Source organism: Podarcis tiliguerta (genome assembly GCF_965153285.1).
Source record: "Podarcis tiliguerta genome assembly, chromosome: 8".
Classification (NCBI taxonomy): Eukaryota; Metazoa; Chordata; class Lepidosauria; order Squamata; family Lacertidae; genus Podarcis; species Podarcis tiliguerta.
This window is the reverse complement of record NC_139541.1, coordinates 75,111,799-75,139,494: the sequence shown is the minus strand read 5'-3', so window position 1 is coordinate 75,139,494 and position 27,696 is coordinate 75,111,799. Positions and strand designations below refer to the sequence as shown.

General features: G+C 42.9%; 2 protein-coding genes across 3 annotated transcripts in view; both read left to right on the top strand.

The window, feature by feature from the left end:
- LOC310684737 (phospholipase A2 inhibitor gamma subunit B-like) overlaps positions 1 to 27,696 on the top strand; it is a 179,614-nt gene that overhangs the window by 86,928 nt on the left and 64,990 nt on the right. The window lies entirely within an intron of this gene.
- Positions 4,658 to 11,109, top strand: LOC310683444 (phospholipase A2 inhibitor and Ly6/PLAUR domain-containing protein-like). Of its 2 annotated transcripts, XM_083453351.1 has the most exons (5): positions 4,658 to 4,919; positions 5,335 to 5,442; positions 6,731 to 6,877; positions 9,476 to 9,607; positions 10,704 to 11,109. In XM_083453351.1, the coding sequence occupies exons 1-5, from the start codon at positions 4,871 to 4,873 to the stop codon at positions 10,871 to 10,873; spliced, it is 606 nt and encodes a 201-aa protein (XP_083309477.1). In that variant the 5' UTR covers positions 4,658 to 4,870; the 3' UTR covers positions 10,874 to 11,109. The 2 variants fall into 2 exon arrangements, with proteins under 2 accessions (XP_083309477.1, XP_083309478.1); XM_083453352.1 differs by lacking the exon at positions 5,335 to 5,442.

Genomic DNA, 27,696 nt, shown 5'->3' with positions numbered 1-27,696 from the left:
GGGAAGAGGAAGGTCAGACAGCACTGCCAGAACCACGTGCATTGCCCAGAGTGCCTCACTGCAAGGACAGAAGTGCAAGACGGCACAGCGGTGCTCATGGCTTCACCTTTCTCCTCTCATTACAATAGTTGCTCTAGTCTGAATCAAAAACCCTCCTCCAACAGGAACGAGGCCAGAACCCTGCCTTTTTGTCCTGCTTTTTCCACATATCTTCCACCTTAACCAGTCTCCTACTATGGGGACTAAAACCTTGGCCTCTCCCATCCCCAGAAGACACAATGTCAGATCCTGCCTAATCTGCTGTTGCCTGGCTATGCCTTGGCTGGTTTCCAACACTTCTTTGTGAGAGCTAAAGGTTTCTTCACTGGAGAGGAGGGGCTGCTTTTTCTGAACTCTAACACCTCTCCCTCATCTGCAGATTCGACCCCTTGTACACTAACTGAGTCTGAGCCACGTTCTTGACACCCTGGTTAACTCTGCATTCCAGCGGACCACCAGGAATTCAGCTGAAAGGTCAGCAACATGGGATAAAGCATCCCTTACCACACTCTGCTAAATTAGAACTGGATACAGAACAACTTATTGGTTCAAAATTGGTAAAGGAGTACGACAAGGCAGTTTATTGTCTCCCTGCTTATTGTGAAAAAAGCAAATTCCTTACCTAGGCTCACTGTGAGAGGAACTGAATATAAAACGAAAGATATCACAATACCAGTATACAAATATTTGTTGTTTAATGCCAATAAAGGAGTTTGGATTGGATTATTTGCAATTAGTGTACTTGCAATATTGTGTACAGTTGCCTCCACCCAAAAAGGATATTGTAGAGTTGGAAAGGGTTCAGAAATGTGGAGTCATGATGCTGAGTTGGTTGATTTTTGTGTGTGGCTGATTAGCTGCTTTCCCTTATGCACCTCTATCATCTTGTCATATGCCTTTCCTCTAAACTAAAATGCCCCAAATCTTGTAATCTTTCCTTCCCCTTCACAGAGTTGGTATTTATTAACCTCTACCCCAGGGGTCTGCAACCTTTAAGACAAAAAGAGCCACTTGGACCCGTTTCCGAAGAAAAAAAACCTGGGAGCCGCAAAACTCGTCATTATAAAAATAACTTTTTTGTCACTTTTTTATTATTTCTTTGTTTGACCCCTCAGAATTACTCCTCCTCATAGAAATAAACGTTAAATTAACAAGTTACCTTTTTGTGTGTGTGTGTTCTTCACTCCCCTTCAAAACAGTGACCAGCGTACATGCCCCCTTTCAATGCAGTGACCAGCGTACATGCCCCTTACAATGTAGCGGGTGGGTGGGAAGGTGACGTCGGGAAGGTGCATGACTAACGCACACACCGCCCCCATGTCACAGCCAGTACAGCACCCGCCACAGTGGGGAGTGTCGGGGCGCACAGTGCACCTCCTCCCCTCGCTAGTATCCACCCCGGAGCCACGGCAAAGGTGCAAAAGAGCCACATGCGGCTCCAGAGCCACGGGTTGCAGACCCCTGCTCTATCCAATATGACTTCAAGATCTTGTTCCTGGTCAGACACTGCCAGTTCAGACTCCATGAGGGGATATGTGAAATTAAGTTTTTTGGTCACACGTCAAAATTCAAAGGTAAGAGAGGGATTTACAAATAGGAATTAATAACACCAGTTCAGTGAAAGGAGAGGTGCACGGAGAAAGAGCTTCAGGCAGAACTGAATTTCATCAGCATACTGATGGCACATTACTCTAAATGCCTGACTGTCGTTATCACATAGTTTCAAATAAAAGGTAAAAACAAGGAGGATACAATGGAAACCTGAAGGATTCCAGAGCACAAGTTCTAAGGGGTCAAACAGAAATATTACTCCTATCAGAAATCAGCTGTGGAAATGGGATCTGAATCACTTTATCACTGTACCTTCCACTCCTGACTCACAGAACGGGTTCCTTAGCGTTGTTAATCCAGGAGGATTGTTCTTTCAGGGCTCTGCCAGCACCATCAATCCCTGTCATTGAATGTGTCAGTCTCGTGTGGGGTACCAAGGAGATCTTGGCTGTCTGGCTGGTGTACTGACCACCCAGCACACCAGCAGCCACCCTGTCAGACCTGCTGGAGGTGGCGGCAGGCTGGGCCTTGGAGTTCCCAAACTTATTGGTTTTGGAGGACTTCAACATCCATGCTGATGCTGCCCCCCCCCCGGGCTCTGGACTTAGTGCCTTCCATGGCTACACTAGGGCTCTCCCAGTTTGTTTTGGGCCCCACTCATCAAGCAGACCACACGCTGGATTTGATATTTGGTGCAGGCATGTGATCATGTCCCCCCCATGGAAGTGCCGTGGAAGTGCCATGGTATGATCATTATGCTCTGAAAACCAAGATTGACTTCCCGCTCCTCCCCTGCTTTGGGCTTGCCCACAGAGGCTGATGGATCCTGATAGATTCCATCATGCGGGACCCTGCTCCCCCTGGCAACTCATTAGATGACCTTGTCAAGGACTGGAACCGGTTCTTGGCAGCCATAGATGAGATCGCACCTAAGTGCCCTCTGTGACCCCGCCGAAACCGGGCCCCTTGGTTCACTGAAGGGCTCCTGAAAATGACGGCTAGAGCAGGTATGGAGACAGACTCGTGATGGAGCTTCAGGAACTTCTTATAGGACGCTTATGGAAGCCTATGAGATTGCAATGAAAGCTGCTAATAAATCTTACTTCGCAGCTCCCATTGCATCTACTAGCTCTCGCCTGGCACAACTTTTTACGATAATCAGGTTGATAACATCCTTAGGGGGACAACCAAATTTAAACACAAATTTGACTCATAGCTGTGAGGCATTTGCGAGATTTTTTTGCAGAGAAAGTCCTGCTGCTCCGCTGTGACCTCCCTGCCAATTTGGATACAGTAAGGGTACTGGAGACCCCTTGACTGTCTTCAGGTCCATTGTTGGACCATTTCAAATGGATACTCCCCGCTGATGTGGACAGATTCCTCCAAGCCGGTAGGCCCACCACTTTTCTCCTTGACCCATGCCCGTCTTGGCTGATTAGAGCATGTCCAGACATCGTGCGGGGCCCCCTGGTTGAAATCATCAATTTGTCCCTTGGCACGAGGATATTCCCAGGGGAGGTGAAGGAAGTAGTGGCTGTGCTCCTTCATCTCTGTCGGGGACAGAGGGTGGCGCTAGGGAGGGAGATGTATTCACGCCACTCCTTGGTGTGTGGAGTGCCGCAGGGCGCAATCCTTTCCCCGATGCTTTTCAACATCTTTATGTGCCCCCTCGCCCAGATTGTCTGGAGCTTTGGGCTGGGTTATCGCTAATACACTGATGACACTCAGTTCTATCTGCTGATGGACGGCCACCCCAACTTGGCCCCGGACACACTGACCAGGCTTACCGCAGGCCTGCATTCTGCTCATCATTGGGTGCAATTGCATAGGGAGGTCAAGGCAGACCTCCAGATGTCCCCCCCCCAAAAAAAAAACTTCATCCAAGGCTGGAGCCATTGTTGTAGAGCAAGCCCTGAGTAAGATCGGCCCAGTCAGCCCTACCACAGAGATCTGAAACTTTTATTTTCTCTCTCTTCTGAGCCTCAGGCAGCCACCCCTGTTAGGAGAGGAAGTGTCTGACACACACAAATCTCTGAGTCTCCTCACTTTCAAATTGATCCGTAGGCCCAGAAAGCAGTGGTGCTGTGTTCACATCCCTTTGGGCATAACATTCTCAACATGTGATCTGCAGCAAATGGTAGTAAGAGGCTTACTGCCTCTCATACTGGAGGGAAGGTAGCCATCATGACTACGTTTAAAAAGATACTGAGAAGGTACAAAACTGACGATGCAAAGGAGAGGTTCCATGGATACAAGCAGGTTCCAGGTTCACCTGATTGCTGGGAAGATAAAGAGATGTGTGTGTGACATGCCAATTGTTCATTACTTTGTGCCTTGTTGGGAATATGTTTGCTCCACAGGCATTGTGATAAAACAGAGCTGGAGAAAGACTGGAAGGAATTTACTTCTTTAAAGTTCCAGTTAATTAACAATGAGGGTGCGATTGGACTGGAAGAGGCATCTGGCTAGCTGCCACAGAAGTCCTAAAAATGATTGCATCCACAATCAAAAAGAAGCTTTGTGTTGACCAAAATGGTCAAAGGCCTGGAAACGATGCCTTATGAGGAACGGCTAAGGGAGCTGGGCATGTTTAGCCTGGAGAAGAGGAGGTTAAGGGGTGATATGATACCCATGTTCAAATATATAAAAGGATGTCATATAGAGGAGGGAGAAAGGTTGTTCTCTGCTGCTCCAGAGAAGCGGACACGGAGCAATGGATCCAAACTACAAGAAAGAAGATTCTACCTAAACATTAGGAAGAACTTCCTGACAGTAAGAGCTGTTCGACAGTGGAATTTGCTGCCAAGGAGTGTGGTGGAGTCTCCTTCTTTGGAGGTCTTTAAGCAGAGGCTTGACAACCATATGTCAGGAGTGCTCTGATGGTGTTTCCTGCTTGGCAGGGAGTTGGACTCGATGGCCCTTGTGGTCTATTCCAACTCTATGATTCTATGATTGACTGGAAAGAATTCACTTCTTTAAAGCTCCAGTTGACTAACAATGAGGGTGCGGTTGGACTGGAAGAGGCATCTGGCTAGCTGCCACAGAAGTCCTAAAAATGATTGCATCCACAATCAAAAAGGAGCTTTGTGTTCCAATTTTAAAAAACAGGATTTCTGGGACAGCATGCACTCTGTTTCCATAATATCCCACCACTCCTTCCCAGCTGGAACTCTCAGGCCCCTTTCCTTCGCCTATAAATTCCCCCAAGTCAGCTTCATCTTCCACAGCTCACCTGGTGATTCGTTCTGAGTGCTGCTTGGCTTTTGATTGCTCCGGCATTATGAAGGCTTTCCTGAGTATGTGCTTTCTCTTCGTTCTAGTTTCTTCTGGTGAGTAGGAATGTTTCCCTTAATCATATCTGGGTGGGTGTTAGCAGGGGTCAGAATGGGAAGACTGAAATAGGTTTTTGGAAGAGAAAAGAGGTGGATGGGTGCACCTTTCTTCTCCTGGTGCACCTTTCTTCCCATAACCTCCAGGCCCTCCCCTTCCAGCCAACAGCTATTTGTTGAGCTGTTGGTAGAGATGGTGAGTGTGTGTGTGTGTGTGTGTGTATACACATGCAGCCTCCAACCCACCATTGGAAGTGGATCTTGAGAAAAGTAAAATTCCTCATGTCTGTTAATAGTGGTTTGCATCCAACAGCTGAGATCAAGGTCAGATTTCTCTCTGTGAATGTATGTAGATGTCATTTCTCAAGGAATGAGAAACCCATGACACTGATTGTTTCCTACTCTTTCCTCCCAGATGTGTTGCATCAATGTAACTTGTATATTTACCGTGGAGGGGGAGTGCCATATTTCTGTCGTATTGGAGAGGATAGCTGCATTTCAAATTTTACTCGATCTAATTTAGGTGAGTGTAAAGCCTCTTAGTCCAATCAAAGCTGAGTGTGTGGGGCCTGGATTATCAGGGAATAATAATAATAATAATAATAATAATAATAATAATAATAATAATAATAATAATGGAAGATGTGCATGTATGAATGCAAAATGACCACAGACTGTGCTCTCGTCGAAATGTCAAGAAGTGCAACAATCCGGTGACAGCTTACATCTTCAAACTCTGACAGATACATTCTAAAATCAAATGAAGCCACAAGATATCTATTTTTAAAAGAACAAACATTTATCTATCACCCATCTGTCTGTCTATCTCCCCACAAAGGCTTACTTGCAAAACATTTTTCATTTTATGAGAGCCAAATTGAGGTGAGATCAAGGGAATGAAAAGAGTAGAGGGAAAAGGAAAGAGCAGGAAATAATACAAGCTGCTGGGGCTCTTCAGGAAGTAGGAACAATATTGTATATAGAGAGGACAAACCAACTCTATTTTCTGTATTTTAGCAATAAATATTGTAACAATGTTGTAACAACAAATAATATTGTAGTGTAACCATAAAACAGGAATTTAATGTTTCTGGGGCATCTTGATATGAATGAATTAACTCTATCATGCCATAGTTTGAAAATTGGACTAGCCCATAGCCACAGGGCCCCAACCTTTCCCCCCATGAATCACTTGCCTGTTTTAAGCAAAGAGTGTAATATGCTAGGTGATTCTTAATTGTATTTCTATTACATCCACAAACTCCTTTAGTATCATTGGGTGCAGCTCATCAGGCGCTGGAGATTGGAATTGCTTTAAAATAGCTAGTTGTTCCCTTACCACCTCTTTTCCTTTCTTGGGCTACAGCTCCCTCCTTACATTCTTTATTATGTTATCAGCAGGTTAGGCACTTTTCTTTTGGGTAAAGATGTTGTCACTCAGCAGCATTTATCTGACTTCTCTGTTGCATCAATATGTATACAGTGGTACCTCGGGTTACACACGCTTCAGGTTACATATGCTTCAGGTTACAGACTCTGCTAACAAATAAATAGTACCTTGGGTTAAGAACTTTGGTTCAGGATGAGAACAGAAATTGTGCTCCAGTGGCATGGCAGCAGCAGGAGGCCCCATTAGCTAAAGTGGTGCTTCAGGTTAAGAACAGTTTCAGGACCTCTGGAATGAATTAAGTATTTAACCCGAGGTAACACTGTATTAGGAAGCATCATATAAATTTCAATCATTCGGGGGCTGATTTGAAAAAAAAATTGGTTTTGAATTGTACCTATTTCTTTCTTTGTCCCTCTCACAGATGATATGATAATAAAAACAGATCGCTGGGGATGCACTTCAGATTGTACGCCAGGGGATTACAGCTTTACTACACTAGAAAATATATATTTCCGACGTAGAATACACTGCTGCCAGGGTAATAACTGCAATAACCAATCCGCACCTGGTAAATATCTGCATGCTTTTGAATCTACATACCCTGAGAATGAAGGTCATTTCGGTTTCAGGTTTCATCCTTGGGTACCCATAGAATAGACTAATGCTACTGTTCTAGACCAAGATTCTTCTCCTAGTTTGCATGGGAGATGGTTAGAATCACCCTCACCACTTGTTTCTCAAAGAGAAAACAGGTAGCCTATGTTAACTGTTGATTGATCAAGGGCTTCAGATGACCCCTGAGAATGTGGAGAAAACACCCTGGATAAATTGGGGGATTTGAGAGAGAGAGAGAGAGAGAGAGAGAAAGAGAGAGAGAGAAGAACACATGTCCTCCTTGTTCCCTGATAGCCGTGCTGACCCTGGGTGTTATCCTGTTGTGCAGATCCGAGGAGGAAGTGAGGGGAACCATCTGTTGGTACTAATGGCCATCCAGAAAACTACAAAGCAGCACTGCTGAGGGATTGGGTTGAGGGTGCCCTCTGCAAAGGGTTTTTGTGGAGGGTTCATCTTGTGTGGGTTAAATTGTCTTAGTGCACTCCTTGGTGGAAAGGTTGAGAACCAGGTAGCAGATGTGTGCAGCTCCACCCTATCCTTGGGTGGAAGACGGCAACTTATGAGAGCGCCTGTTTGCTGTTGGGAACAGTAGATCTCTGTGAGTTTTGGGTGGTAACTGGAATGGCTATTTCAATAAATGATGAGTTTCAATGTCTCCTTGGGTTTGTAATACTAATAATATTTGTACCCCACCCATCTGACTGGGTTGTCCCAGCCAAACTTAGCGGCTTCCAGCTTAAACAAAATCATAATAAAACATAAAATGTTAAAAACTTCCCAATACAGAGCTGTCTTTAGATGTCTTCTAAAGGTTGTTTAGTTACATATCTCCATGACGTCTGATAGGAGAGCATTCCACAGGGTGGGCACCACTACCAAGAAGGCCCCTCTGCCTGCTTCCCCACAACCTCACTTATTGCAGTGAAGGAGCCACCGGAAAGCCCTTGGAACTCAACCTCAGTGTCCAGGCTGAATGTTGGGGGTAGAGATGCTTCTTCAGGTATACTGGTTTGTGGCTGTTTATAGCTTTAAAGGCCAGCACCAAGACTTTGAATTATGCCCAGAAACATACTGGGAGCCAGTGTTTGTTAATTTTTTTATTCATTTTCAATAACAATCTTCCAATTAATGACAAATCAAATCAAATCAAATCCATGCATATTACAATAATAGCAATACCACCAATTATATATTCCAATAATATATAATTTTGGGGAATTCCCATGTTCTAGTTGTCTAGAGATATTCATCCTCATTCATGTCTCTCATGTTTCGGCTATTTTTCCAAATTCAAAACTAATATTATTCATCCTGATTCTCAGTCTAATCAGTCGTTTCTGTGGTTCACATCTTCTGTAGCCAAGTTTTTGTATTGTTAACACACAGCAGGCATTTTTTAATTCATCTCCTTCTCTGTCCAATTATTTTGGTATTCAGTCCTCTTATCTCTCCTTTGACTGTCAAGTTCTCATTAATGGCAACAGGCTTTGTTCCAAAAATAGAGTTTATAAATGGCAAGTCAACAAATTCTCTCTGATGCCTCTTAATGAGCTGATATCTGCATATGTCTGTCTAAAATGCTGTATTATGGGGCATGCTTCCTGGCTCTATATTATGTGAGAATTATTTGAATTCCTCCTAGATCAAAAGAACCTCCTCCAGCTCCTCTGGGCCCTAGAATAGCTGGCAGGGATCCAGTGCTCTCCATCCTACTGTCCATAATTTCTGTCCACTGGCGCCGGGATCCAGTGTTATATGGTTCCGGCGGCTGCTCCCACTCACCAATCTGGCAGCCCCACATAGTGTGCTGCAGTAGTCCAAGTGGGAGATAACCAGAGCATGCACCCCTCTGGCAGGAGAGTGTACAGGCAGACAGGGTCTCAGCCTGCCTAACAAATGGATCTGGTAAACAGCTGCCCTGGACACAGAATTAACTTGTTCCTCCATGGACAGCTGTGAGTCCAGAATGAGGCCCAGGCTGTGCACCTGGTCCTTCAGGGGCATAGTTACTCCATTTAGGACCATTCAACTCAGATGCAACTATTAAACATAACACTTATTTATCAACAGCATGAAAGAGAAGAGAGAAAGAGAGTGAGAGAAAATAAGTGCAAAAGTAGTTCCTAATCTCTCTCCCCAAATGACAGACCATCTTCAGTTATCTTCTGGGAGCGTTCATTTTCTCACCTAGCCTTACAACCTGGTAAATCTCAACTTCTCACAAGAGTCTTGCCAAGATATTGATGCCAAGAGGTTTCTTTGTCACCTCCTGCAGTAAGTCCAGCTCTCCCCTCAAGAGTGAAATTCACCCATAGTGTGGGTAGAGTCTCTCCAGTCTATCTCAGGACAGCAGCAACTAAAATTGTTCCCTTTTCTTCGTAAGCTGGTTGTCAGACTCTTCAGCTGCATTGAATGCACGCTTGATTCTAGAAGCAAAATGTGATGGAAACACTGCCAACTTCTCATAGGATTAGATAACTGAAGCCTAGGAATTAAAATAGAGACATCTGGTCTGGATTCAGGTGTTGATTCTAATGGTTGCTTTTGGCAGAGTCGGATCCGCCCTACAATGGTTTGGTGTGCCCAGGCTGTGTTTCTTCCAGCTTTGAAGATTGTCAGGACTCAGAGACTGTCAGGTGTAGAGGAGAAGAGAATCTGTGCATAGAGTTTGTGATGGCTAATTGTAAGTACTCTGGTTAACCATTGAGTCAGAGGTGGGAGGTGGACGGAGTTTGCTAGGGTGTGTGTGGGGATGCTCTCTCATTCAGTCTGTGGCTTCCTGCCAGAAAATACATAGTATGTGTACGGGAAGGGGAGTTTTCTTTCCCCAAATAATATTAGTGTTCCAATAGGCTTTGCTTTGTATAGAATGTAAGTGGGTGGCGCTGTGGTCTAAACCACTGAGCCTCTTGGGCTTGCCGATCGGTAGGTCAGTGGTTGGAATCCGCGTGATGGGGTGAACTCCCGTTGCTCGGTCAAAGCTCCTGCCCACCTAGCAGTTCAAAAGCACTCCGGTGCGAGTAGGTAAATACTGCTGCAGTAGGAAGGTAAATGGTGTTGCTGTGTGCTCTGGCTTCCGCCATGGTGTCCTGTTGCACCAGAAGCAGTTTAGTCATGCTGGCCTCATGACCCAGAAAGCTGTCTGTGGACAAATGCCAGCTCCCTCAGCCTGAAAGCGAGATAAGCGCCACAACCCCACAGTTGCCTTTTACTGGACTGAACCGTCCAGGGGTCCTTGACCATCTTTACTTATATGGATGAGATTTACCTTGGCAAGATTTACCTTGCCTGGGCTGGATCTGGCAAGATTTACCTTGCCTGGGCTGGATCTGTCCCACGGAGCCCCTCCGTGGGTTAGACAGCGAGTGCACGTGAGGATGCCCGCCTGCGATCTCTGGCATTTGCCTGAGTCTGCACATGCACAGATGCGATTTCCAGCATTCTCGCAAGTCTGCACATGTGAAGACACAAAGAGAGAGAGAGAGAGAGAGAGAGAGAGAGAGAGAAATTTAAAGAGTCTTAAAAAAAAAAAAATTAAAGCAGCCATGGATTTTGAATTCCATATCCATGTGGGCTGGGCCCCTGCTACATAAGAACAAAGTTGACTTTTATTTATTTATTTAAACATCAGTATGATATTAGGATGTGATTTTAACATGTTTCTATATGCACAATACAGTTTATAATGATTAAAATGTTCCCATTCTCTGTCTCCTGCACCCTGTGACCTTGGTACTACCCAAGGATTTGTATGACTATGCTTTTTTTCTCTTTATTAGATGGCTTTAATCGTTCTGATATGGCTTTCAAAGGCTGTGCAACACGGGATTTTTGCAAGCTGGCAAGGACACCAATAGCTTATGATTACATTTTTGACAAAATCAACCAAGCACAATGCTGTCATACTGCAGCACCACCAACCTTGAAGAGTAAAGAAGTCCAACCTTGATGAGTAATTAGAAGATAGCAAAGTCGTCCCCTTTGACATCCATGATTTGCAGCCACAGTGAAGGAGGAAGTTGCTTACCTGATATTGGGAGTGCAGAGAAAGTGGGGTTCACAGGTCTGCAGAGTCCCCTATTTGGCATTAGTGTAGGGTGAATGGGATGCAGGGATAGATAAGCTAAAGTAGAAAAGTGGGGCTTGGGGACTCATGCTCATGATATTATAGTGTATGCTTAAACTTCTCTTGATCATGATCACAATAAAATGGTATGGCAAATAAAACTGTGTTCTGTGTCTGTATTTGTCAAATAACGAATAAGCTCCTTTTCTCACGTTGAAGCCCTCTGGACCTCTCATGGAGGGGGCACATGAAGAATTCGCCAAATAAAGGGTCTTTGGTGGTGTTGGGGATGGTGGTGAAGGGCAGTCTTTGCAGAGTGAAGAAATGGGTATGGTTACAAAAGTCGGGTGGCAAGAGCCCAGGGCGTTCCAGGCACTCACACAAGGTTTGTGCTCCTTTGGATAACTGAGACATATCAGAAAATGTTGTGGCTTTAAGAAATATGGTTTATTCGCCTATTTAGAGCTTCAGGTGAAGCATGGGCCTTTTAAGAGGGGATTGTACCCCAAAGCAGTGTGGGCGGCCTTCTAGCAGCCTGCCCATGGAGGTGTGAGATTTTGACCACTTCGGCCCATCTGAAGCTGATACAGGCTCATCTTATCTTGAGCCCAAGCAGAGTGTCGTCACACAGCAGAAGGATAAGCAGGTAATGTGCCACATGCTGACTTTATTTACAAGCTATGCTTAGAGCATACAAACATGTATCCTGCCTCTGTAAGAGCAGAGAAGCAACTACCCCTCCCGACACAAAGAAAGCCGAGAGAACACTGAAAAACAGGAAACCAGTGTACGTCACATCCAGTCTCCCATTCCCGTGGGAACCCAACAGTAACTTTGACTGTGGAATGTAAACAATTGTCTTGTGACAAGCATTTTGCTGCTCAGTGAGGGAAACAAACCAACATCCTCCCCCTTTCTGTTAACATCACTGGGCAGAATGTTCGTACAGTATCAGTACAAACCCAACTTCTGCACATAGGTACAGTGTTGATCCCTTGATACAACCTTGGACAGTACATCAGCAGGAATTTTATTACCTGGCATATAGGACACCGTTACGAGTCCCTTCAGAACACATTCCCTAGCATGTTGCAGTTTCAACTGCAAGTGCTTCGTGCTTTGCTTACAACCTTCAGAATTCAGCAAAGCCAAACATGCTTTGTTGTCCTGGTAAACCTGGATTGGACATTTGACAGGAATTTTCATGTCTTTGCACAATTGTAACAACCATTCACAATCCTTCAGTGAATAAGACAGTGCATTCAATTCAGCTTCACAAGTACTTAAGCTAACTGTTGTTTGCTTCTTGCATGACCAATCAAATAGACCCTGATTGTACATGTAGCAAACTCCAGACGTGCTTTTCCTGTCCGTAGTGTCACTTCCAAAACTTTCATCTGCAAATATCTCAAGACCACCAGACTTCTGATTGCTATATCTCAGTCTGTAATGCATAGTGCCTTTCAAATAGTGTGCTATACGTTTCAGAGCTTTCCAATCCTTAACAGTAGGATTCTTGACTTGTCTGCTTAGCAAATAACAGCTAACAGCAATGTCAGGTCTTGAACATCTGGCAATGAAGTTTAGTTTGCCTAGCACACTTCTGTACAGTGTAGTGTCAGAAAATGCTTCTTCAGTGTCATCTACCTGATAACCTGTTGTCATCGGTGTGTCTACAGGGTTTGCATCCATCAGGTTTAGTTTGCTTAACACATCAGCAATTTTCCATGACTGGTGTGCTAGAATGTTACCATCTTGATCTCTCTCTATTTCCAGAAATAGGTAGTTGGTTACCTCACCAAGATCTTTCATGTCAAAGTGCTCTTTCAGTTGAGCTAGGGCGTTATTGTACATTTTGACATCCTTCCAAAAGAAAAGTATATCATCAACATAAAACAAGCAATACAGCTTCTTTTGCCCTTCCTGTTTGACAAATACACATGGATCAGCTTTCCCTTGCTGAAAACCTTGAGAAAACAATACTTCAGTGAGTTTAGTGTGCCAGCACCGTGCACTTTGTTTGAGACCATAAAGGGACTTCTTCAGAGCACAAACAAATCCCTGTTTTACCTGTACGCCATCAGGTGGAAGCATATAAAGAGATTCACCTAGAGATCCGTACAAAAACGCTGTATTCACGTCGTGGTGAGCAATGTGTAGATTCTCTTCTGCAGCAAGCTTGAACATAAGCCTGATGCTCTCATACCTCACAGTGGGTGAGTAGGTCTCGTGATAGTCTTCTCCTGATACCTGTGAAAAACCTCTGGCTACCAATCTGGCTTTGTGTCTGACTATCTTGCCATTTTGATCTGTCTTCGCTTTGAAGACCCATTTGCTTCCAAGCAGTTTCATTCCTGGAACTACTGGAACTATCTCCCATGTTTTGTTCCTCTCTAATGAATCAAGCTCAGCCTTCATGGCATTTAACCATGGCTCAGCATCCTTTGAATCCAAATCCTGGATTTCTTGGAAACTTGAAGGTTCAAATACCTTCTTGGAGCTTTTAACAGCTGCCACTGCTATTTTGGCAAACTTATCAGCAAATCTCTTTGAAGGTCTACCTTTTGTGGCTCTCTGAGACCTGCGAATTAGCCATAGGTCTTCAACACTCTCCTCTTCCTTCTTAGGAGAAAAGTGGCCTATTGTGAACAATGGTTCCTCCAATTCTTGATCAGAGCATTCAGAGGGTCGCATAGAGGCTTTCACACTCTTGAAATCCTCTGAATCATCTGATTCAGTCTCAGACTCAGAATCAGGACCTTCATCAGTGGGTGTGGATTGTTGCGGCAGCTGTGGCTGTTGCTGCTGCTGTTGCCTATCCTCAGTCTCATCACTGTCATCAGGATAACATTGGAAAATTCCCACATTCTCCCCCCACTTGGCATTGTACTCGACACTTTTGCTGAGCCTAATTGTCTTCGAGTCAGTCATCATTATTCTGTAAGAACCTTTCTGATACCCAAGAAAGATACCATGCAATCCACGCTTGCCTAACTTGGAGCTTTGTGGTGTGTGAACCCACATATCAGAACCAAATATTCTCATGTGTTTGATGTATGGTTTCTTGCCAAACATCTTTTCATAGGGGGTACAACCAATTGATGATGATAACCTGCGATTGTAACTGTAAACAAAACAGGCCAAAGATTCCGCCCAATAACTCTCTGGAAGATTGGCATCATGCAGCAAGGTTTTTAACCCTTGAAGCAATGTTTGATTTGCTCTCTCACAAAGTCCGTTCTGCCATGGCAAACGAGGACTAGACAAATCGTGCTGAATTCCTTTCTCAGTCAGAAAAGCTTCAAACTGCTGAGAAGTGAATTCCCCCCTGCGATCAGTGAAAATAGTTTTTATCCTCTTACCATGCACATTTTCCAACCAAGCACAGAATTCCTTGAATCTAGGATATGCCTCTGATTTCTGCTTGAGATTGTACACATAAATATACCTGGAAAATGCATCAATGAGAACCATGAAGTACCTGTTTCCACCCAAAGAGGGCGATAGGGGACCAACCAAATCAGCATGCACTACCTGGTATGGTTCTGTAGCTTGTCTACTAGACACCTTACCTTTCGCAGCCATTTTCACCTTGTTTGCTGCGCATGCCTTACACTTCATGTGGTACCTGCAGGGTTTAATAGTCATACCTTCAACCAAGGCAGGCATTTTAGAAACTGCCTCAAAATGCAAATGACCAAATTTCCTGTGAAAATCATGAATACATCCTGCATGCAAAACCTTGTTAGAACCTGCAATGCAACAAGTTTCATCCTGCACAACATCATCAAAATACAAAACAAACAAACAAATACAAACAAAACAAACAAACAAACGATCAACATATTCAGGATGCAATACATAATCGTTTTTCTTTGTGATGGTGCACTTCTTGTTCTTGAAGGAAATGTCAATGTTCCATTCATTTAGCTGCGCAACGCTGAGTAGATTGTGTGCAGCATCTGGAACGTAGAGAACATTGTGTATCGACAAGTCCAAACTGTGAAGAACAACAGTTCCATAGCCTTGACTGGAGATCGTGTGGTCATCCGCCTGGTGAAACGCACCTTCCTGTGGTGCAAAAGACATGAACAGCCCCTTGTCGTTGCATATGTGTCTGGTGGCTCCTGAATCAATTACGAAGAATGATCTAGACGTCTTCTGGACCTTTGCAACCTTTGGAGTGAAGCGTGAGACCATTGCCTTGTGCTGCGTTGTCCTGGACACTGGACCTTTGCCTTTCCCACGTGTTGAGCTTTCGCTGCGATGCTCTGTCTTGGCCCTGGGATATCTGCATTCCCTCTTCATATGGCCTAGACCTCCACACGAGTAGCATTTCACTGCCTTCAAAGCTTTGGCGCCATCTGGTGGTTCCACTGCATTCTGGGATGACGTCTGTGAAGATTCCCCCTTACCCATGCAGCTAGCACCTCGCCTGTCTGCTTCATTCAGAACAACGGCAGTAACATGAGCTACCGTGAGCTGAGCAGTTGGCTGAACAGCAATCTGAGTGGCAACGGACTCCCAGCTTGCATTCTCCCTTTATATCCCAAATAAGCAAAATCTGGAGGTTTTAGATTAAGGATTGTTTTTTATTTCCTTTGTTCTTTTTTATGACCTAAAAGAGAAGATACTGTGGGCTTGGATTTAATTTGTTTTAAAACAGTTAAAATAAGAACTGGAAAAGCATGTCAAACGGCTGGCTATTTATTTATGTATTTATTGATTGATTTATTTGGATCTGACAGAGACTAGATCTAGACTGCAGGCGATGTAATTTTCTATTCTTTATATACGGATTAATGGGTGAGCTTTTGGAAGAAGATGAATGAAGGGGGAAAGGAGACTTGGTTTGAAAGACCCTAAACGTTTATTTTGTTTTTTATATTTTTATTTTTATGAACATATATAAGTGGATAATACAAGGGCCTTTTGAAGAGGCTGAAGAAGGAGACACACTGTTGAGAGATATGGTTTTTGGGAATGAAAAATGAGTCTTTAAAAACTTTTGTTTGAGTTAAAAAAAGAAAAAAAATGGAAAAGTTGGGATTAAAGGCTTTCTTATTTCATTTTCTCTTTTCCTATAGCCTGGGAAACTTTGTAAATAAGATTCAGTCAATGGGAGAAAACAGAAGATAAGAAATCAAAACAACATATAAGGAGAAAGCACAGTGTGAGAAAGCAGAGCAAGAGACTACGGATGAAATATAGTGATACAGTGTGGTTGGAAAAAGAATTGCAGGGGTTTTTCTATTTTGTGCTATTAAGGTAAAGCGGGGAATATGCAGAAGAAATAATTTTGAGGAGATATGGAAGGTGTTTGTAGAATTTGTACTGTTGAAATGAAAAGGGGTCAAACCATTGCAAGAGCAGTTGAAATTTTGGGAGGTCAGATAGTCACAATGAAATGGTCCCAGGGGTTAGGTGCACGTTTCCCCCCTTATTTATTTGTTTATTTATTATTCAGCTGATCAGGAGTTTTCTTCAGCAGGCATAGGCTAACTCGGCCCTCCACATGTTTTGGAACCACAACTCCCATCACCCCTAGCTAACAGGACCAGTGGTCAGGGATGATGGGAATTGTAGTCCCAAAACATCTGGAGGGCCGTATTTGCCTACGTCTGGTCTTCATCATTCTAGAAAGCTGAAGGGCCAGGAAGGAGTTTGAGAGGGAATTGATGCATGAACAGCCTTAATTGGAGGAAAGTATAGGAGCACTTTGCCAACACCAGGAACAACAGGTTCAGCACAGTGTCACAAATTGCTAGACTTCTAATAGCACTACACCATCATTTAAAGCACAGTGTGGAAAACAAATTAAATCTCTTCCCCCTCCCAAGAACTCCAAAGACACGTCTCTCCTAAACTGTGCCAACCTCAATTTCACCACCCTGGATGTGGAAAAATGAGTGCCATCAGGTCACACTAGAATTCAAAGCTCGGCGCTGCAATGGAATTAGATTTCCAGAAGCCCAGGCAATTTTGCCAGATTTCCCTGAGAGTCAGCCGCATGAAATTTTGTGAAAGGGGATGGGGTGTCTTTCCACAGTTTCCTTTGTGGTACATTAATAAAATGCACAGTGACCCGATCTCTAGGTGTCCTTGGCCCCATTAAATCCACTTGGGTTTGGCATAAAGAACATGGTCACTTGCTCTTTAAAATAAGTTGGTAACAGTTAAGGGCAGGGGTAGGGGAGGTCACTAATCAGAAAAGCTTCTGTACTTAAGGGTCTGGAATATATCCTTTGCTTTTGTTTCACTAGTGATGGTTCTGAAAGCCAAAGGCAGTGTGAAACAAGTGGACTTTGGTGTTTGGACAATGAGAGAGAGGGAGATTGGCAGCATCATAGATGTCCAGGAGGAGTTTTCCTTGTGTAATGTTAGTATTATATATTGGCTTCTGTTTCAGAGATACAAAAATGGTCACGTATAAATGACCCAGTACGCATTGTGTACATACTTTCATTGCCTACAGTGTACTTCACTGTATTTCAAACTCCAGATTGTCACATATGGCATCATATTGCATCAGCTGAAGTGCAAGTGCAAAATGGCTGCTGTGCTGGAAGAGAAGACGCAGCAACTTCAGGGCTGCCTAGCCACACTTGGAGCAACATTTCATTTCATTTATTCTATTTCTATGCTGCTTTTCACTCACATGAGTTACAAAGCGGCTTACAAACAAACAATAAAGAACAGTAACCTAACAGAACATCACAATTAGAGCATTAATCAGTTGGTATAATTGACAATGATTAGTAAAACAACTACAAAACATAACAAAAGCAATGACCTTATCTAAAATATTGTTAACAAAATAACTAAAAAAATGAAGCAGCAGAACGAGAACAAAGGTCATATTATAAGATTCACAAAGCACTACAGCACTCGCAATCCACAAAACAATATTAAAAACGTCAGCAAACTAAACCCTGCTGAATTCAAATAAACACACACACACGCCCCACCTTCATGACCCACAGTCTTCCAATAAGTTCATCGAAAGATGCAACCATTTTGGGCCAGTGGAGCTAGGTCAGCAGTTGCCAACCTCATGATACACTGCAGAAGATACACTGCACAGAATGATTCCTCTAACCATCAGTGGATGAAGAGAAAGGAGGATATGGATTTGGAAGATTTGTTTTCCATTCTTGATGATCCAAGACAACTGATAGTGGAGAAGTGTGCTGATAACCCACTTGCTACCTTCCAAGGAAATGATTTCAGGGAAAGGGAATTGCAGTGTGGAAAAGGCAACTTGAGAGTAGGAAGGAGTAAGAAGTACTCAAGCCATAAGGTTCCTGCCTTCCAGAGGCAGTGGTGTTGATCCATTGGTTCAGTTCCTACCCTTTGGAGAAAACAAGCTTGCTCCATCTTCCACGTAACAGCCATTTAGATATTTGAAAATGGCTATCATGTCTGCTCTCAGTCACCTCTTTTCCAGGCTAAACATACCAAACTCCCTCAAGGGTTTCCAGACCCTTGATCATCTTGGTCAGGTTAACAGTAGGACTGTATGAAATCCAAGTCATGAGATGAGTCATGCATTTTGCAGTAGACTGACTTCTCATCATGGCATTTTAAAGGCATTGAAACATAACATTTTATGTACATTACATTTAAAACTTTAGAACCAATGTCCCCATTCAGAGGTTTATGTATATGTTAAGGAGCACAGGAGATGAATCCTGAGGATATCCTGAGTTTGGCATAGGCCTGGTACAGTACATCTTAAAATCTGGACATCTGATTTATATTATTATTTACTGAATTTTAAAGCAAAGTGGAAATAGATCAGAACATTTTAAAAACAATCACAATTCCATCCCATGGTTTTGAGTTTGCCAGGAACTGTTTTCAGCTTAGGACTGAAGAGAGAAAGAGAGAAAGAATGGCGAGACTAGGGGTGGATAACCTGTGTTCTGGGGGCCAAATGCAGCCCCTGGATGCCTCTCCACAGCACTCAGGAGAGGGGGTTGCAGGTGGTACATGACACCCCTGCCTAAGGCCAAAAAGGGGACCTTGGAGCCATACGAGAGGAGTCAGAATATTGGGATATCAGAAAAAGTTATCCTCTATTGTGTGAAGAGTAGCATTTACATTTTGTGTAAGCCTATACAGGCCCTCCCCCCACTCAAATTCTCTCTCCAGTTCAGACCAAAATATCTAGAGATGAAGCTCTGGGATGCCTGGAGGTTGGAGGACGTGTGCAAAAGCAGCAGCAGCTGCTGCAATACCATGTGTGTCACCTGCTAGGAAGGGAGGTGGAGCAGCCTAAATAAAGCCCCACTGCACCTCCGCTCTCCTTGGGGCTTCATCCGCCCTCATTGAAGTCCACTTCAGGTTCTGGGGAGGGTCTCCTCCCAAGCCACGGGGACTCTCCTGCTTTCTCCCATAATTTTCTGGTATTCTGTTTTTTTATTTACTTATTTTCCATTCCTGCAAGCATACACAGTCACGCTTGTCAATCATGCAAAAGTGGGGGAACGCTTGTATAAAATGCCACAACAATTCTTCCCCTACCCCCTTCTCCTTTTGCCAACGTGCGTCCGCCTACTACTAGCCTACCACTGCCGCCACAACTTCATCTTCTACACAATTATTTGTATATAATATTTTTGTCTTGTTTTCCTCTCTCCCTTTCAGCAGATATAAAAAACCCCATTAATTTATAAATCACCCCTCCAAATTCTATCACAGATCAGGAGACAAGAAAAGACAAGAAAGGGAAAATTAAAAAGGGGTCAACAAAGGCTCTTTCAATTTGGATTTTTTTTTATTTTTTACTTACCTGTAGGACTGCAGCAAGAAAATCCTGTGGAAAACCGCATTCCCAAACAAGGAGCCGTTGATTTGGGTAATCATGCATTTCGATGAAGGGGCAAATGCAGAACATGAGAATGGAAAATAGAAAGAAACAGACTGATGGGCAAGCAAATTTGGAAGGAGAGAGGAGTAATCATAATGTAGGCCTTGAAACTTGACAGTGGTTAAACTTGGCACCTCAAATTTCAGTGGCACCCTGTACACCAAAATCTGCCCCCCCATCTCTCACCTTTTGTTGCATGTCATAGTTGCAGCATCTGCTGCAGCGACCCCAGAATCTCCACACCTGACCAATCGTGCTCCCCTAGATCCATCTTTGCACTGAATGTATCACAACCAAGTATCCATCTCAAAAGCAAATAGAAAAGTATATTATGAACAGTCTCATCTCTCTGCCTAAAACATTCCCAGAACTAGAAAGATGCCTGTTGTCTTGGACAGGAGTTTACATCATTGGAGAAGTGTCAAATCATAAGTGCTTCTGCTTAAAACATTTTAATTTTTTTCCATCTCTTGGTTTAATGACAATGATAGTTTAATAGTTTGTAACATTTTATTATCATGGGCTTGCCAGTCAAAGACTTTTCATAGTTTGCTATTTCTTTTAGTATGTCTGTTGATCTTTCACCATTTTTGGTAAGCTCTTTGCTGTATGAAGGAGCCTCTAATAATCATATTCCTAGCATCCCATACTGTATTTAAATCTGTATAATTCTCTATACAGTGGTACCTCTAGTTACAGACTCAATCTGTTCTGAGGTGCCGTTCGCACCCCCAAAAGTCCGTAACTAGAGTGCCGCTTCTGTGCATGCGCATGGTGCGATAGAGGGCTTATGCGTGTGTGCAAAGCACTCAGAACGCTGCTGCGCATGCACGTGTGATGAAACCCGGAAGCATACACTTCTGGGTTTGCCATGTTCGCAATCCAAAAAGACACAACATGAACCTAACGCAACACGAGGTATGATTGTATTTAACTCAAAGAAGTCAGTCAAACCTTAAAATCCCTTTTGCATTATCCCAGTCTTTCTAACAAGCTGTGATTCAGCTTCCATCTAACAGTGGTATTTTGCTGGCCTTTAATAATACTAAATATCAAATTTTGATCTGATAAAGTGCTCAGTTGTATTTCAGTGTTCTTAAAACCAGATACTATGGACTTTGATACCCATAACATGTCTAGTCTTCCAAGGCTCATTCCTGGAGGAAGCTGGACCAAGAGGAGGCAGGTAATCACGAGTGTCTTAACCATTCTAGAAAGCTGAAGAGTCAGGAACAGCAGTGGGCCAAACAGGGAAGCATGACGAGGCTTAGTTGGAGGAAAGTATAGGCCACGACAAGGACCACTTTGCCAGCACCCAGGAACAACAGGTTCAGCACAGTGTCACAAATTGCTAGAATTCTAATTGCACTATATCATAATTTAAAGCACAGCGTTGAAAACAAATTAAATCTCTTCCCTCTCCCAAGAACTCCAAGGACACGTCCCCCCTAATGTGTGCCAGCCTCAGTTTCACCATTCTGGGGAAATGAGTCCCAACAGACTATGCTAGATTTCAAAGTTCAGCACTGAAATTGGATTACTGTAGATTTCTGGAACCTCATACTTTTTCGCCAGGTTTCCTTGAGAGTCAGCGGCATGAAACTTATTGTGAGGGGGAGACAGGTGTCTTTCCACAGTGGAGGTGTAGAGGGCACAATGTACCACATGTGGTGGGGTTGCAAAGAAATAAAGAACTTTTGGGAACTTATATATGATGATTTTAAAAAACAACTGCTCAAAATAACATTTAATAAAAAAACCTGAATCCTTCCTCTTAGGCATAATGGCATCAGACATCCCAAGGGAGAAAAGAAGGATCTTTTTGTATGCAATAACAGCAGGGAGGATGCTGATTGCCAAGGGATGGAAAGGAGATAAAACTCCATCAAAAGAGGAGTGGCAAGTAAAAATGCTTCAATGCATGGAACTAGGGGATAGGGGTGTCTTCCCACAGCTTCCTTTGTGGTACAGTAAGAAAATGCACAGTGATTCGAGTGCTAGATGTCCTCAGCCCCATTAAATCTACTTGGCATAAAGAATATGGTCACTTGCTCTTTAAAATAAGTTGGTAATACTTAAGTGCAGGGGTAGGGGAGATCATTAACCAGAAAAGCTTGTGGACTTTAGGGACTGGAATATACCCTAACACAGCTATATGTCCTTTGCTTTTGTTTCACTAGTGATGGTTCTGAAAGCCAAAGGCAGCGTGAAAGAAGTGAAAGTTGGTGTTTGGATAATGAGAGAGAGGGACAGTGGCAGCATCACAGATGTCTAGGAGGATTTTCCTTTGTTTAATATTAGTATTATATATTTAAACAATATATAATTTTGATATAGAACTGACTTTTTAAGCTTAGGCCCTTCAATGTGTGTCTTCTAAAAATGAGAATATAACCTTGGGACTCCCATATCCTGGGAATCACATGGAGAAGGGGGAGAGTGCTTTTTTCCACCTTTCATGCATTCAGTTGAGTCATTAAATGTTGAACAATCAAATAACTAGAAATGATACAAGATGTTTTTGTGAGTGAGTGGGTGTATATGTGAACCAGGCCTGTGATTCTGCCTAAAAGACCCTGTTGAGTCTGCTAACATATAATGGGCTTGCTATCTTCAAGGTATCTATTGTGGGGGCCCAGGTAATCCTTGCTCCACATAATCTCACATGACTCAATGCCCATCAACTTTACTGAGTGGGGTGATGCCTCCTCGGGCCCTAGGAATTGGCTCCTATGTACATGTACATGGTGCTGTAACACACCCCTGTGTTTTCTTTGTCCAGATGTGTAGATGTTTTGCTGTTTAGACTCACTTTACAAAGCATTTAGAAATGAAGCCTTTTTACCTTGTCCCGTCTCCCTTTGCGCGTTGCCCCATGTGGAATGAGAAAGGAGAGTAATGAACACCAGGGTGTGGTTCACGGAGAAAGGATTTATTCAGTTCTGTGCAGAGGCAACCAGCGAAATTGCTTCCAAAGGCTGGCGGCACTTACAGCAAGCAAGCTAGCATCTTTTATACCCTTCACATCACCCCATTCCCCTCATTCCCTTATTTGGCTCATCTAGCGCCCTCTTGGCACTTTATCATAGGCTCCGGTTTTCTGCATAAGCTGCTTCCTTATATGGCTATATGGTATGGCTACTTGTTCCTCTTTACACAACATGTTTTTCTACATCCTTACACCGTGTGCTCGTGACACAACTCTGTTGCAACACCGTCCTGTCCTATTTCTCTTGTCACCTTTGTAATTTTCCTTTTATACCGTTATCTCCTTCAGAAGTTGTCACAGTGTAGCATAGAACCCCCATAACTGTCAGTTGTTTATTTATATTATTATTATTATTATTATTATTATTATTATTATTATTATTATTAGAATTTGTATACCACCCTTTATCAAAAGATCCCAGGGCCATGTACAAGATTAGAAATAAATTACAAAACATCAGTGATAAAAACATAGTAAAAAGCATACTGACAGACAACCCAATAGCAAAATAATCATAATAACGACATATGAGTGAGTGCAGACCACAGCATAATTTTTTCGGTATGAACTTTTCTCCCATTTGGTATTTTCAGAAAACTTCAGGGATAATAAGCAAAGGCCTTGTCAGAACCCAAGGACAGAAGGGCCAATGCTTTTGGTGTATGTGAGCAATTACAAATAACATCAGATCTTCAGGGAGCCGTGATTTGGACTGCTACAATGTCTGACTGGTCAGAAGCACAGGAGGTAGATGGTGCTTCACTTTCAGGCCTTTTAGCACACACTAGGTTGCCATTTTGGAAAAAAATACAGACTGCACTGTCCTCCATTTGCAGGCCAGTGAAGTTGTGGTATAAATTCTGCCAAAAACCAAAACCAAAATTTGAGTCAAGTGTGAATTTATTTAGGGTGGAGGTCTCTGGATCTGAACACGCAAATGGTAATTTATGGACCTAATAGGTATCTAAAGCCATTTGCACATAACAAATAGGAGCCTATGCAACACAAAACACTGTTGCTGTGTGTAGGTTTTATTTTATTTGTTTTTTATCTTATATTTTGGAAATGTAAATCCAGTTTTTTTCCCTTTAATTTTTTTGGGCCCCCAAGAAGTATAACTTGTTTAGCTTCTACGTAAATCTGGCACTGTATATGGGTTGAATCCATGTGTTAACTGTAGTCATTGCTTTTGGCAGTGTATCATCCTAATGAAGAGAATGGGTGAAAGTGTGAGGCCTGTCATTATTCTGGCTCAAAAGCTTGTCCAAACCCAAATACTGTCAATTGTCATGGTGATGAGACTCAAAGCATTTTGTTTGCCATTGTTCACAGTAAGTAGCACTGCCAGCCAAGGAGTGGGAGAGGAGAAACCCAGCCTGCCAAGGTGGGTGGGTTGCTTTCTAGTTCTGTTTGCAGCTTCATGCCAGAAAAGAGATTGCATGTGTGATAGGGGCAGCTCCCCACCCCCCAAATATAATACAGAATTAAAGTCACCTTTGCTTTGTACGTATATAGACGAGCCTTTATCTTTCAGAGGTGGGGTGGGGGAGAATGAGAAGGATAAAGAAATAATCTGTTAAATTATATGCAAATCTGGTTTTTTTTTAAAAAAATAAAATAGTGTTTTGTTTTGTTTTTAAAAAGTAAAAGCAGCCATGAAACCCCAATTCAGAATGCAATATCAGTGCAGGGTGGGGGCCCTCTCCCTTAATTACAAAAAGAGTCATTTTTTCTTAATTTTAAAGAATTTTGTGATTCTGGTATCATTTCTATACTTGCGTAATAGAGTTAATAAAAACTATTATTCCTCTTCTGCACACAACCAAACCTCTGTTACTACCCAGCACGCATGTGACTATACCTCTTTCTCTTTACCAGATGATAGTTTGGTTCCTGATGTGTTTTATAAAGGGTGTGGCACCCCATCTTTTTGTGAGTTGGCCAAGAAATCACAGTATAATGAGTAGTTTTCAGGTGCTATAACTAATGCCCTATGCTGTGATGTTGCACCTTTGTCACAGCAGCTCAATTTTGAAGGGTAGTTTGGAGAGAGCAACATCTTCGTCCTTCAGGATACCACAATTTGCAGCTTCAGTTGAGCTGTAAGTTACCTACCTGATAACCCAAAAATAATTCAACGATGCTGGTCAAAGCACAGAGGAACAGAGAAGCTAAAGTAGAAAGGTGGTGCTTGGGGACTCTTCCTCATGATGATATGTATGGTTAATAATAAATTGCTGTGGCAAATAAAATGTGCTCTGTGTTTATATGTGTCAAATTAAGAATATTAGGTGGAGGTGGCGATTAAGGGCAATGGTTGTAGCTGGGTGTTATTATTTTATACAGATGGTTATTGTATACAGCACTCTGTATTTCAAAGAAATATCATAAAAAAAATCTTCCCACTGTATTTTTCCAGAGTCAGGGCTGAAATGCAGCCCAATTTAGGTTTGTGACTGTTTGTCTGGAAACTTTGCATAAAACGATGGGCAACCAGTGCAGATTACTGTTTGACAGAACTCTGGGAACCACTACAGGAGTCAGGAATCAGGGACATAATAGGATTTCTGCTGATTCTGACCAAAAGCCCATTTAGTCCAGCATAGTGTTATCACAGTGCTTAACCAGATATCTGTCAGAAGTACATAAAACAAATAGAGAAAATCTGGACAGAGAAGTTGGCAAAGTTGTTGAGGTTTTTTATAGTTTTGTTCATTTTTGAGCTATTTTTCTGCAATATGTCAGGGAAATCACAGACATACGGCATCGTGACCTGTAGATATTTGTAGTAGGGATGTCCACAGACCACATGACTCAGTTTGGAACCAGGTTTCACAATGAAGAACTTTGAAGTCTGTCCAACTCAGTTTCAGATCAAAAGCCAAATCTGCTTAGGAAAAACAACACTTTGATCTCCCCGCTTTCACTATTTGGGGGGAATAAAATGTGACCATAACTAATCATTTGGCCATTCTGTCCTGCAACAACTCTTCATCACCTGCTGTCTGTTCATTCTTATGTGTGCTTGCTGGCCCTCTTGCCCAGCTGCATCCGTAGGGATATTCAAGGATTTTGCTTGTTCTGCATTTTAGGTGCACCATGAATCATACTTCCTGACCTAATACAGTGGTGCCTCGCAAGACGAAATTAATTCGTTCCGTGAGTCTCTTCGTCTAGCGGTTTTTTCGTCTTGCGAAGCAACCCTATTAGCGGCTTAGCGCTATTAGCGATTTAGCGGCTATTAGTGGCTATTAAAGGCTTAAGGGATTAGCGGATTAGCTGCTAAAAGGCTATTAGCAGCTTAGCAGCTTAGAAAAAGGGGGTGGGGAGCGGAAAAAAATCTCAAGAATCGCAAGACATTTTCGTCTTGCGAAGCAAGCCCATAGGGAAATTCGTCCTGCGAAGCGCATTGAAAAACGGAAAACCCTTTCATCTAGCGGGTTTTCTGTCTTGCGAGGCATTCGTCTTGCGGGGCACCACTGTATATGCATCAAACTAGGTATCTCTTATATTTTCCAGTTCTCTAGTTTTTGTGCTCAAAGAAAGTGAAGACTTCAAAATGCATTTTCTGGGGGTGTCAGATTGGGTGCCTCTACTTCCCCTCCCTACAGCCCCAAAACATGCAATCACCTTCCACCTCCCATTCTCACTAACAGAAGAGATTCACAACCTCTGAAGCAACTCCGAACAGCTTTGACAGAAAGGTCTTCCTGGTGTCACTGTATAACACACATAATGTTGAGAGCAGTGAAGGGTTAACCTTCTGTGCCTCGGAGCTGAGGGGAAGGGCTTACCAGCCAGGATGTGACGTGAACAGCCTGAAACGCAGTGTGAGTTCAGTGGGAACCAAAAGCAGTTAGTTGAACTGCGGCGCTCCGGAGAAGGGAGCAGAGAAAATGCAGTTGCATTCAGATGGGTTCTGATCTGTGCAAATATGTGTTTTTCGGAGCAATAAAGAACTTTAAGAAACAGAAGCTGACGTCTCAGGATTCTTCCCTTATCACACGCGCTGCTGTGCAATTCTGCTGATGATTTTACGACCTACAGAGGCCCGCGCAGAGGGAGTGTGCTGGACGCCATAAACCAATAAATCAATCCGAAGAGATTTATTGGAAAAAGGTCGAGTTTAATTACACAACACATAATGCTTCTGAAATGAAAATAACCAATCTTTACTAATTTTGAACACAAAAACAACCATATTATCTGTCAGTTGGCTCCTGTTTTGGAGATACAAAGATGGTCATTTATAGATAACCCCGTACCCATTGAGTACATCATTTCATTGGCAACAGTGTACTTCACTGTATGTCGAACTCCTGATTGCGACATATGGCATCATATTGCATCAGCCCAAGTGCAATTGCAAAATGGTTGCCATGCTGGAAGAGAAGATACAGAAACTTGAGGCCTGCCTAGCCACACTTGGAGCTACATTTCATTTCACTTATTTTATTTCTATGCTGCTTTTCACTCCCACGAGTCACAAAGTGGCTTACAAGCAATTAATAATAGTAACACAATTGAATATAACAATTACAACATAAATCAGTTAGAAGAATTAATAGAGAAAATTGGAAATTAAAATTGTATTTAAAAAACAACCCAGCATTTTCTATCTGGGTATTCACTCCCCCACCTTTTTCAATATAGGTCCAGGAAGGGTGTCTCTGTCCAGAAGTCCACACGGGGAACATTGGGCTTTAGCAGCTTTCCCATTGGCAGCCCAAGTGGGGTCAGTGCACTTGGTCCATGTTAGGGGTGACTCCCTATTTATCAACCAACAGATGGGCTGCTTGATACCACATTGATACCCAATGCCTTGGCAAAATCCTACTTACTTCT

Bases quoted from the DNA above. Each gene is read 5' to 3' on its own strand.
- LOC310683444 (XM_083453351.1), top strand. From the start codon at position 4,871: ATGAAGGCTTTCCTGAGTATGTGCTTTCTCTTCGTTCTAGTTTCTTCT. The intron at 6,878-9,475 runs GTAAATATCTGC...TGCTTTTGGCAG, and splicing joins CAATAACCAATCCGCACCTG to AGTCGGATCCGCCCTACAAT. The intron at 9,608-10,703 runs GTAAGTACTCTG...TCTCTTTATTAG, and splicing joins AGAGTTTGTGATGGCTAATT to ATGGCTTTAATCGTTCTGAT.